Source organism: Neodiprion fabricii, chromosome 2, assembly GCF_021155785.1.
Source record: "Neodiprion fabricii isolate iyNeoFabr1 chromosome 2, iyNeoFabr1.1, whole genome shotgun sequence".
In the NCBI taxonomy this organism is placed as follows: Eukaryota; Metazoa; Arthropoda; class Insecta; order Hymenoptera; family Diprionidae; genus Neodiprion; species Neodiprion fabricii.
This window is the reverse complement of record NC_060240.1, coordinates 25,630,060-25,642,642: the sequence shown is the minus strand read 5'-3', so window position 1 is coordinate 25,642,642 and position 12,583 is coordinate 25,630,060. Positions and strand designations below refer to the sequence as shown.

The 12,583-nt window shown below is 38.4% G+C and overlaps 1 protein-coding gene across 2 annotated transcripts; it reads left to right on the top strand.

The window, feature by feature from the left end:
* The first annotated feature begins 1,636 nt into the window (after window positions 1–1,636).
* On the top strand, window positions 1,637–12,565 carry LOC124176998 (aromatic-L-amino-acid decarboxylase-like). 2 transcript variants are annotated; one of them, XM_046558979.1, is made up of 11 exons: window positions 1,637–1,755; window positions 6,220–6,315; window positions 7,270–7,390; window positions 7,486–7,599; window positions 7,695–7,814; window positions 7,892–8,021; window positions 8,736–8,884; window positions 9,052–9,163; window positions 9,252–9,460; window positions 9,522–9,722; window positions 10,407–12,565. In XM_046558979.1, the coding sequence occupies exons 2-11, from the start codon at window positions 6,236–6,238 to the stop codon at window positions 10,611–10,613; spliced, it is 1,443 nt and encodes a 480-aa protein (XP_046414935.1). In that variant the 5' UTR covers window positions 1,637–1,755; window positions 6,220–6,235; the 3' UTR covers window positions 10,614–12,565. The 2 variants fall into 2 exon arrangements, with proteins under 2 accessions (XP_046414935.1, XP_046414936.1); XM_046558980.1 differs by having other exon boundaries at window positions 1,637–1,759.
* The last annotated feature ends 18 nt before the right edge of the window (window positions 12,566–12,583 follow it).

The following is a 12,583-nucleotide window of genomic DNA, read 5'->3' as shown; positions in this document are numbered from 1 at the left end:
TGGTATTTCAAATGTAACGGAAAGATTAAGAAATGAATTTAAATCGACCATGGGTCTTAAATGGATCGTTTTTTATGCGAATCAAAATTTATGTCTAACCGAAAAACATACAATACTTTTTCCTCCTTATTACTTTTTCTAAATGAACGATTATGTTTTGCTCAGTTCGTATATTTGTTTAAAAAAAAAAAAACATCGCAAATTTTTTGTTTTCCAGAAACTTTTTTTATTCTAATTTTTCTTTCAAAACTTGCTCATTTGGCTGCCAAATCCTATCATATTAGTTTCAGATTTTTCACTCAGTCGGTTTCAAGATCATCGTGGAAATTTGTCGGACAGACTGACAGATTCTTTCCTTTTCATGGCGATGGAATAAAAAGCAGGAACGTTTTTTCATCATTTCTTATCACCAAAATGCTCAACTGTAAGACTTATTAATATATGCATTTTTCGCGACCAAACCTAACAAAAAATTTCGATATCTTGTTGTATGAAAAAACTTTTAGGATGCATATTAGAAGAATATTCCCAAAAGTCAAATACATAACGATAACAATTCTTATACATCTAAGCAATAATATTTTTCAACATAATCTTGGTCTATAGTTACTGTAAATTTAACCGTCTTTGAAATCCAAATTTTATGAAAATATCATTATTCTTGTATTTGATTCAGGTTCCCTTTCATTCCGGCTCACGAGTGTCGAAACGAAATTAATTTAACGGGCGACGCGAAAGTATAGCAGCAGAAAAGGAGGAAAAGGTTGGTAAAAGGGGCAGAAGAAATCTTGTTAAGACTATAACATCGCTCTTGACGAAGGTAATCATCGTCGATGGTCACGGCTGTACATGAGAGAAGAGCTTGAACTGAGCTTCAACTTTTAACGAGATCCACCATCCAAGGGTTGAATTTATGAAGATGGTGAAAAATAGAAAAATACAGTGCCAATGATATCTTCACTGCAACAGAGAGCAGATCGAAAAATTAAAACTACCCAGCAGTTTTTAATTAAAAAAAAAAAAAATAAAATAATAACGTAACAATATCTCTGAAATATTTATGATCCAGTATTGAAATGCAGCATGTAGACACCGGACAATACACGCACTTTATATGGTAGTGTCAGCGTTCCTAACATCTTGTTAGTGCTATCGTAAATGTCAGGTATGACATAAATTTTTACAAAACATTGTAACAAATATGACAGGGTCGGTAACTGTACGTTTTATGCGATGGGATTCTAGAAAATGTTTGCGGGACTGTTTAAGAATATGTTATTTCATAATTGGTGTAAAAATACATATACTCGGAATGCGCATGTGTATAAATTACAAACGTTGAATTATAGCTATGTACAAACTACATCGGGACGTCGGAAAATATGTTACAACGGATAATAATTACGTACCTGAAACATCGGTGAAATAATTCTGTGACATAAAAATTATACATCGCGCAATTTGGTTTTAGGAGAATGAACCTTCTGCAATAGGTACCGATATTCGTAATTTTCAACCGTCTTCGCTTATCGCAACTGAATGCGAAAAATCCGCTATGTAACTGCTGCTGGACACGCGCAAGGGCGGGGGCGTAGTAGAGGGGATACATAAAGGTGGCGGACCGATAGATTCGCGATAGTAGCTCGCTGGCTGTCGTCCGAATAACACGTTCCAACGAGGATCTCTGACAGTTGCGGAAAACGTGCTTGAAGAACGGCACCGTAATTCGCAGATAGCTACGCGTATTAGCCAGAGGTAAGTTCAGACCTTTAATTACGGGCATGCGATTGCTGCACATGTCGAATTAATTATACGCATGAATACATTTGCACGGCGTGCTTACGTTCACTCGCAAGTTTCGTTACGTACCTGTATATGTATACAGTCCTAATTATTATTATTATTATTATTATTATTTTTTTTTTTACTTCTTCCTTATCGCAAACTGAGAGAAATTTTTAATTCCGGTTACCGGTCGGTCCTTAAACTATTTTCATTTTTTTACCGGAATCGAAAAATCTAATTCTAGGTACGAAACGAAAATTAGTTTTGTTAGTCTGTGCAGTTCGATAAGATATCACGGATGTTTTTTTCTTCCATTGTCTTATTCTCCTTTAATTTTTCTTTTTTTTTTTTTCCCCCACGTGCGAGGCAGGTCAGGTTGTGAATTCCACTACTAGCTCATCCCGAACTTGTTTATATTTATTTAACTGAATCAGTTTCACTTTCAATTCAGCATTTCTCGTCGTCTGTAAGGAACCGTATATGTCGAGTACTTGTCATTGAAAGTACAATGCCTCGCTCATAGTGCGTATAGATACACAGTTAACGAGCGGGTTTACTCTGAACATGAGCCAGCCTTTGAACTGACTATTTACAAAATCGTTTAGAACCGAAATAATAACGAATAATGATGATAATAATAATAATATCGAAATGATGACGTTAAATTCGCGATCAGCGATCCAAAAAGCGTTACATGTACCATTTTTTTATAAAAATACAAATGTTTTTGTTTTTTCTCAGTACATTGAACACGCCAAATATAAATAAAAATTTTTCGAATCTGACTTTGGAATCGTGATCAGAGATCTTAAAACCTTGTGGTTCCAATTTTCATTCAAATCCGTTTATCCATTTTCTAGGTATCATCATTTTTATTTTATTTCTCAGAACTTTGTTATCTAAATAATTTACAAAGTACTGAACCGATCAAAGCCAGAAAACCGATCAGTTCGTTACATCTGAAAATGGTCGGGAGGTGATTCTCTAAACATTGAAACGTCGTGATCTAGTGGAAACTCATCTTTTCAGTTTCGAGGCGTTGACAATAGCTTCTTCCTTTCTCTGAAAGCAGAAAAACGGGAAGTTGAAAACAGACGTGTAAACAACAATCCGTATAAAAGTTTACAATGCGTTTACGGTATGCGGGATTAGGCAACGCGTGTTCAAGAACAATCGTTTTGCAATTGTGAAAAAAGGGAAAAAGCTGCGGCATTCCTAACGCTTATTGCACACAGTGCCTTGATTCTGACAAGATACGTATCGTAGAAAGCTGATCGTACATATGCAATGTACAACTCAATTATAACAAAAGTGAGAAATTTTTATAGATGCTCAATAGCGAAAAAAAAAATATAATTTTTTTTGAATCACTGTCTTCGTAATTTCGTATATGACTAGTTGCCCAGATGCAATGTTAAAACGTATAACATACTTAAGCGATATAAAATATCGATGCAATTCTTTTTTCGTACGTCTTACTGCTACACGAACTCTACGTTTTTTAAGCCTGAATACGGTGAGGGACAAAAGTGTTCGTACAGTGGATGAATTTAAATAAAATAAGGAACAATTTTTTTGAAGTAAATTATTTATTCAAACTTGTGCTGTTTTATTTCATTTGTTATCTTATGTTGCGTATCTGACATTAAAACAAGTCGCCGTTATGGCAAGGACAAAAGCATTTATGCGCTACGCGTACTTTTGCATACTGTATGTACTTTACTATACTATAATGTAGGAATAGTTTGTCCCACACTGTAGGTAGAGAATGAGAATAAGAATTTGAAATTTTACGTTGTATTTAATTTGAAATATTTTACGATTTAATACAAAACGTCACGAAATTTTCTACGCTATTCCTGAAAAAATATTTTATTCGTCGAAACTCTTGACGTCAAATGCCAGTTAATTCACAGCTGCAGGAAAACAGTAAACGATGAAATCAAGAATCTCAACGTCAGTGACTCAATGAATCGCAGTAATTATTCCAAGAAGGATAAACGAGTTTCGAGCCGAAGTACATTTACGTTCATTGTTTCTGAAAAAGTGTAAATGAAATTCACTACATATTTACCAGGTGAAAGTCAAAGCGATTATAAATGATAAAGTTAGAATCAAGGTACAATTATTTACACTGTAATTTGCGAAGAAATTGAGGTTTCGTGACTGTTGCGAGTCATTGTTGCTAAAATACGCAAATTTTTCTGTACTTTATGAAAGTTAAGAAAACATTTCGAGCGAATTTTCTAAGATTAAACTAAAAAATGTTCAGCCGTAATCATATAGAGATGTCAACTTATCCGCATGCAGAGCCTGCTCAATGCTTTGTTTATAATCATGATGTATTCCCGACGTCTCGGACCCATTTACTGACGTCATACGTCTGTCTGGATTTCCCGGTTTCGATGAACCGGTGCTACAGCAACGTGCATTCGAGCTCTCGACTGTCGAGTCGATGCGGTTTTACCCGGTCTCGGGGATCTCTGGGTTTACCTGAAAATCCCCTGGCATCAAAAGTCAGGGCCGACGAACTTTTACTCCTTCCGGCGAATTTTGGGACGGAGCCCATTTCATTCTCCGAATAACTCTTGCGGAATATAGGATAATATTTTTGGTTTTTGTCGCCGCGTCGGGCACGCATTGTTAAATTTTTATCCAGTAATGTGTAAGACTGTGAAAATTAGAATTCCGGAAGACATGAACATCGGAAAGGCTTTGGAAAATAGTACGCAACAGTGATAGCAATTGTTTTTTTCTAAATGTTTCTAGTTTTTACGCGTGGGGTTGACCTTACGAATTTGAAAAGTTCCGAGAGCGCCTAATTCCGGATTTTTTGCTGGTGAAACTTGAAGCAGAGAAATCAAACTTTTACGAAACACCAAAGTTTCTAATGCTCGGAAACCCGACGGCTTAAAATTTCGATAGAGCCATAATTCGTAAAACTAAACTTTCGATAGATTAGATTTCGGAATATTAAAACATACTCACACAGCGTAGTTTACTCATCGAGCGGGTGTAAAAAGTCTGAAAAAGTGAAAATCAGAATTACTAGGATTCCGAACGTAAAGATATCGAAAATCCAAAACAAAAAAGGATCGAAGTGGTGGAAATTTCACCAAGCCAGAAATTCACAGAACAGAAAATCTTTGATTATTCGGAATTTCGATGTTTCAGATTTTTTAAATTTCTCATTTTGGCATTCTTCAGAACTTTGAGCATCGGGTTTCGAACTATTTGAAATTTTGATGTTTTTTTAAAGTTTGATTTCTTTACCGTAAGTTTCGCCACCAAAAAATTTGGAATACGGTGTTTTTGGGACTTTTCAAATTCGGGATTTCAATCTCGCCCCTAGTTTTTATACTCAAGTTTGGGTGATGTGCAAGGTAAAAGCATATCGTAGTTTTTAAAATCGTAGAGTCTAAAGTGTACAAATTATTTCATACGTTTTGAGACTTGTGTTAAATTCTTGTTTCAAAACATCAGTGAAAAAATTTTATTCCTACTCCACACGACATGAGAAAATTTTTGATTTCGAATCAAAGTGAACGAATTCTATTTATAATCTTGACTGAGGTTTCGAGTGAATCAATTCACTTTCATTTATACCGACACCCATGGACGCAATTTTATTGATAAAAATGGTTTCGGTGGAGATACCGAGTTGCCTTTATACAAACGAGTTACAATAAGGTCAAGTACGAAAATTTTTGATTGCAACATAGCCTGGACTCCGACCTCCAAAACCAAACCTCAGGTTTAGAACGTTGGCTGAAGGCGAGAAGTGCATCTCGCAATGATTTAATAGAGCAGGCAATTTATCGTCATTGAGACTCGAGAGGTAAATGTTACGACACTGTCACACGACCACTGACTTGGCGGCTTTGCTAATTCGTCGTTCTGTGGATTCTATGATACACCGATTTGATTTGGCGCGAGCGATAGTTAATTTGAATCATTGAAAACCATGGTTTCACCAGAATTACGATAATTTTTCATTTCATTTTTATTCTTATTAATGTTTTTTGCATTATAGCGGGTGTGATCACGGAGAAAAAAAAATAGGGAACAGCACAATGCAGAAAAATAACACAGACGCTCTTGTGCGAAAAAAGTGAAATTCTGATTTTGAGCATTTTCTCCTTTGTAGAAAAAATCGATTTTATTAACGTAAATTTTACAGCAATCGAATGGTATTTTTTAATGAGGAATCTGTCCTTCACAAAAGTTGGGTCAAGGTATTTTTATTAATCAGAATATTATCTTACAATAAAATTTACACCAGTCTAGTTTTAAATGCTTGACATTTGTTTCAATCGAAATTTATCTTCTCTCTGCTTAAAATACACCTGAGGCCTCAATTATCCAGTCAAGGAATTGAAATTGAAACATCTCCTTTTCAAGTCTGTAAAAAAAAACTTATTGTTTCTCTTACAGAAAAAAGAACAGCACAATGGATCCGAACGGGTTTAAAGATTTTGCCGGTGAAATGGCAAATTTTATTACCAACTACCTGGAGAACATCAGAGAAAGGTAAATTGAGGTGACTGAAGAACGAAATGATTGGGACAGATGAAAAAAAAATTAGCCTAAATTGCGGCTTGTGATACAAGTGATTTCAAAATGAAATATCTACAGACTGAAGCAAATAGGGAAAAACTGGAAAAAACTTGAGTAAATTATCTCTATCTTTGGGTGACACATGTGCCTTGATGTAATCCAAAATAAAAACTAGTTTCATAAAACGTTACTTGTTACGTGTCAGTCACGGCAGAAATCCTGCCGCAATATAACGTAAGCATAACAGCCTGTACACTCGGTCTTGAGGAGTGGAGAAAGGAGATTTCCGATTAACTCAACCTTGGCAACCTGCTATCGGTACTTGGGCTGCTTTCGCGAGGTATTGCCCACCGTCATTTTGCACGCTCCAATTACCACTGGGCGTTGCTTCATTGTTAATCATCTCAAAATCGCTTTTATCATTCCCCGTTATTAAGAGTTACGATAATTGAGCGTGAGAGCTGAATAGCGTAAAACGGAACCCAGTGTCAAATCCTCGGTCAAATCACTGTTTTGATAAAATTTGATGACAAGAAATCAGAAACGTTGCTAAATCAATCACGAACATACGTCGTACCAAAGTTTAAAGCTAAATTGTCAAACCGAAGCATCGAAGAAGCTCCTAACTTTCGATAATTTCACACAATGCTTCGATATTGTGCTAACGATATCGCCTTTTGATTGCAACCTTGGTTTTAGTCTTGATGAAATACGTTTGATACTAGTTTCGTAACCAAGTGATACAGTAATGATTCATAGAAACGTTTACACTCGTGGAAATTGTTATTTTATGATATTTAGAATTGCAGGGATTGAGTTTATTTTTTAATAACAATGATTACATCCAATTGCATAAGCATTTACAAGAATGATAACACTAAATTAATAACAACAGTGCTCATCTGATTGATAACCATTCTCTTTTAGGCGAGTCTTGCCGATTGTTGAACCTGGGTACATGAAGCCACTCCTACCCACCGAAGCTCCTCAATCACCAGAAAACTGGGAAGACGTGATGACCGATATCGAGAGAGTCATCATGCCCGGAGTACGTTTGACGTCTTAAGAACAACGAAGGTTTTCCGTTACCCTCAATCATTTCTGAGCAGAGTATACTTATTTCTCTTTTTTCCTTTCGACCAGATAACGCACTGGCAGAGTCCGAAATTCCACGCGTACTTTCCAACGGCTCAATCGTACCCAGCGATAGTTGCCGACATGTTGAGCGGTGCGATTGCTTGCATCGGTTTCACATGGGTAATCAGAAAACCAATGTTTTTTTTTTTTTTTTTATCTTTGCTGTCCAAAGACGTTCGACCAGTTCGTAATTCCAAATTTGAATTCGTTCACAGATCGCGAGTCCAGCGTGCACCGAGTTGGAAGTGATCATGCTCGACTGGCTGGGTAAGATGCTGGATCTTCCATCTGCGTTCTTGTCCTCTAGCGGAGGAAAAGGTGGTGGCGTTATTCAGGTGAGTACTCTACGGTCCGAAATCACCTTGTGTTAAGTTGTTATAAACATCGTGACGAATTTCATGGTCGCCAACAGGGAACTGCTAGTGAAGCCACGCTGGTGGCCCTCCTCGGGGCAAAAGCCAAAATGATCAACCGAGTGAAGGAAGAGCACCCGGACTGGACTGCGAACGAGATCGTGGGAAAACTGGTCGCCTATGCATCGTGTAAGTCGTACAATTAGATAAAATAAGACACAAGCACTCGTGGAAACGAACTGAAAAATGTTTGCCAAAAACATAGTCCATAATTTGAAGATCGTGCTATTTAAACGTCCAATTTCCCTTTACACGCACAAGTATTGGAGTGGACTTTTCTACACGAAATACGTGAGGAGTACATTTGAGAGTAAAATTTCTCTCGATGTCCGTCAAACTCATGGCTCCTGGGCGTAACGACTTTATCTTCGGCCGTCAGTGGCATAATTTAGCATTGAATCAGTGCGCCGGAGTGGGTTCATTGTTCCGGCCTTTGACGACGCTAAGTAAGCGCCGTCCTTCCTCTGAAACCAGGGAATCGAGGAGGTTGAGAGATACGGGGGTGGGTAGTTTTCGCGAGCACTCCATCGCCAGCACTTTGTCACCATGGTAACGCGTAATAACCACTCAATTCCACCCAGCACACTTGCGACCGACCCTCGATGAGGACAATTGACATTGGTGTACAGGTCCTTCACACAAGCGTCCTGAATGTATATGTTGTATGTAAAGTACCTCGTCTATAAGGACGTGAAATGTGCTTGAATGAAAAAGCTTTCAGCAAACGGTGACGTTTATCGAGGACGTTTCTTTTCCCATTGTTGTAATAATCCCTTGAGAATCCTCTTAATTTGTGAAAAATTACAGAGACTGGTGATTGATTTTTCATTCCGGTTTGCGCAGGTCAGGCTCACAGCTCTGTTGAACGCGCTGGTATACTAGGAGGAGTTCAATTCAGGCTTCTCGATGTTGACCAGAAGTACAAACTGAGGGGCGATACTCTGGCTGATGCCATTCGTGAGGACAGAGAAAAAGGACTGATTCCATTTTACGTAAGTGTTCTGCGATTACTCCGCAATTAGGTTCGTGCGATGAGTTTTTCAGAACTTAGTGTATACGATTACCATAAAGTAACTCAGGGTTCTTTGGAGAACTATGACTACCAATACTCGCTTGATTTCAACCTCATTGCCACTGCCTAACATGTGAATACGTGCAGGTCGTAGCTACTCTGGGAACCACTTGCTCCTGCGCCTTTGACAACCTTGAGGAAATAGGAGCAGTTTCTAACCGTGAGCAGGTCTGGCTGCACGTTGATGCCGCCTACGCAGGTGAGCGTCCGGTCTTCTCCTATCTTTGCTCGACGCCTCTGAAACAGGTGTTTCTGATCTGAACGTACGGGATTGCCGATTGTTTCAGGGTCTGCTTTCATTTGCCCCGAGTTCCGGTACCTGATGAAAGGCGTCGAGAGGGCGGATTCGTTCAACTTCAATCCCCACAAGTGGATGTTGATAAACTTCGACTGCTCAGCTATGTGGCTCAAGGACCCGAGCCACGTCGTTAATGCTTTCAACGTAGACCCACTTTACCTGAAGCACGATGCTCATGGCTCACTCCCAGATTACCGAGTAAGCAGTAAAATTCCTGAGTCCGTGTCTCGATTGTTAATTTCCTTTTCATTCTCATTAGCACTGGCAAATTCCCCTCGGGCGCAGATTCCGCGCTCTCAAGCTGTGGTTTGTTCTTCGATTGTACGGCGTGCAGAATCTGCAGAAGTACATTCGTTCCCACGTTGCTCAAGCCCATGAATTCGAAGCTCTGGTTTTAGAGGATCCTCGCTTCGAAGTTGTCGCAGAAGTCGTAGTCGGTCTCGTTTGCTTCAGACTCAAGGTAAGCTGACCAGTTACAAACCGACAAAAGACAAGCTGTATGTTTAATCTCTGGTTAGATCTGCCGCGCTGTTTCGACAATCTCATTATACTATCAATGGCGTGAAATATATTTTATGGAATCTCGGAGCAGGAGCCAAGAACACTCGTGAAAGTCAGGTTCAAACGGCCTTGTGCTAGTTGTCTCTAGACTCTTACGATTAGCCGACTCTCGGACATTGATAGTCTCCTGCTGATTAGTCATTCCAACTATAAACCAATAATAATGCTTCGGATAACAGATATCTGTTACAGCAATATTTACATCATACACAGCTTCGCATCTCTCAGGGTTAGAATGTAGTCTTGACCTTTGCTATCTTTTAATTCGGAAAGTGCACTAGAATAGCAGGCTAGCAATGCCAAATCAACTACCGATTAGACTTAATGCAATGTTATTATTTTTCCGTCACACCCACAATCGGGTGTAATCACGACCTGACACCAGAAAATTATCAATTTTAGCATTATTTACTAGTTCTTGTATTAGGAACGATTTTTCGAATTCTCAATTGTCAAGGTGAAAAATTTCGTGACACACACCGATACGCTGGCAAGTAATTCTAATCAGAAACCTGCTCCATGATTTCAACGTCTCTTGATCAAGGACCCTATCTATTTCATTTCTCCATTGTCTAATCGGCAGGGTTCAAATGACGTTAACGAGGCTTTACTGAAGCGGATCAACGGTGCTGGTAACATCCATCTGGTACCATCGAAGATAAGCGACGTTTACTTCCTACGATTCGCAGTCTGCTCCCGCTTCAGCGAAAGCTCCGACATCCAGAGTTCGTGGAAGGAAATAAAGTTACGCGCTGAAGAAATTCTCGCCGAGCAACCAAATTCCAAGTGATGGCGGGCTCAAATCGTGCGCAGTTGCAGGGCGCTCATCCCACCCACGAGCTGCAATCAATCCTAGTTTATTTTTTAAAACGAATTATGAAAATGTTTAAATATTTATCAAGGTGCATTTGAACGCTGACCTCAACCGTCAGTGATTGTTAATTACGGTCAGGATTGCCAATCAATGGGGGTATTCTTCCTTGGCGTTCGGCTGCACTACTATTCCTCATTCTTCATGTTATTAGGGTACGTACTTGTGAATCTGCGATATTAGTTCCATTGCAGTGCGCGTCTCGCTTATACCGTTTATTTTTATCCGTTGCAGTAGAGTTTGATGAGTAGCTCGTATGTGTATAATGATTTTCAAGTGTTTGTGGAATCGTTCAACTCCCTGATCCCACTAGAATACGTGTGTATCGAAACGTATTAGAAGCAGTTGCACAAATTGTCACTAGAATACCACGCCCACCACTATATATAAATATATAATTGTTAATAGGTGTATGATAAATGTTTTAAAAATGATAAAGTGGTGTGTGCGTGCGCGTGGCTCAGGTATAATCCAACTGTGTATTTCTCACAAGGTTATTACTCTCTCAAAGCCCAGATACATACCAAGTACTATCACTCGAACGAGCGACTTTTGAACTGGAAGAAATGTTAGTGTTATTGAGACGCGGAAATTAGAGGGAAAGTGACCGCGTGAAATCGGACTTTGGGATTCTGGCAGTCACTTGATCTTATCGTCGTGATTGGCGAGGTAAGATTCGACAATCCCAAAGCTCCATGATTATATACACTCCCAAATTACTTGTATTATTGATGTTGACTGTTATACTGTGTGATCACATAGATTGGATTGTCTAGTGCAGAGATTATTTAAATTTAAGATGTGAGAACCACCCTAGAATTTCAGTGTTCGGTCTATGTTTTTGCTGTATTCTTATGATATGATACGAGAATATTGAATGACCGTTATAGTATTGGTAGATCATGGCAACTTAGGTGTAGTCTTCTGATATAATTGTTATGACTGATCACATTGAGCTGAAAGACTTTGCTTAATTTTCAAACTACTCGTGTACTGTTGAGAACTATTGTAAAACTATCCAAAACTATAATAATTTTGGTCATGAAACAATGATTTTCTTCCCCATTGGGGAAATGGAGTCTTCAAGTTACTTTGATCGGTCATGACGGAATCTGGAGAACGCGGCTCTAAATAGGTGACTCGTCGATCGGAACTGCAGCCTGGACAATAAATAGAGAGCTTTAGAGATCTCTGAATGAAGATATTATGGAGATTCCGAGTTTTGAGTAGCCTGATCACTTTATGAAAAATACGGGTCCAATAATACAATTTCAGAAAAAGACGGGACAACGGGACCAAGGGAATTAAAAGAGGGGAGGCGTGACCGTCACTTACCAGCTATTGTATTTCACGCCATCATTAAATTTTAATATGTAGTGGCGATTGGCTGTGCGTATTAAATCGCTTGGAAAATGCAGATACTTATATATATATATATATACATATATATATATATATAGGTATATATATATGTGATTTAACCGTTAAAATATATAAGAGTTTACGAAATTGAACCAAGGATCAGAGCTTTGCTTTGTCATTGGTCGTTAACACAATTTACGCGTACAGTTTTCTGTTGGTATGTACATCGACATTGTTTTATCTATAATATTACATGCTTATGATACCTTGTTCCGTCACATGGCGTGTACAGTATTTTACCAGCCGTGATTCAATTGAATTATTTAATGATAATATAATATTCGTTATTATTGTGTTAATCTATGATTTAAATTCAAGCCTGATCACCCTCGTCCTTTCGCTCCATAAATACAAGTCTAATAAGAATTTTGATGGACTGTGAAAGTGGTTAGGGTTGGCTATCGGATGAAGATCACAGTAAGAAATAAAACTAACCCACAAGTTTCTTATTTTTGTTTCTTATCATT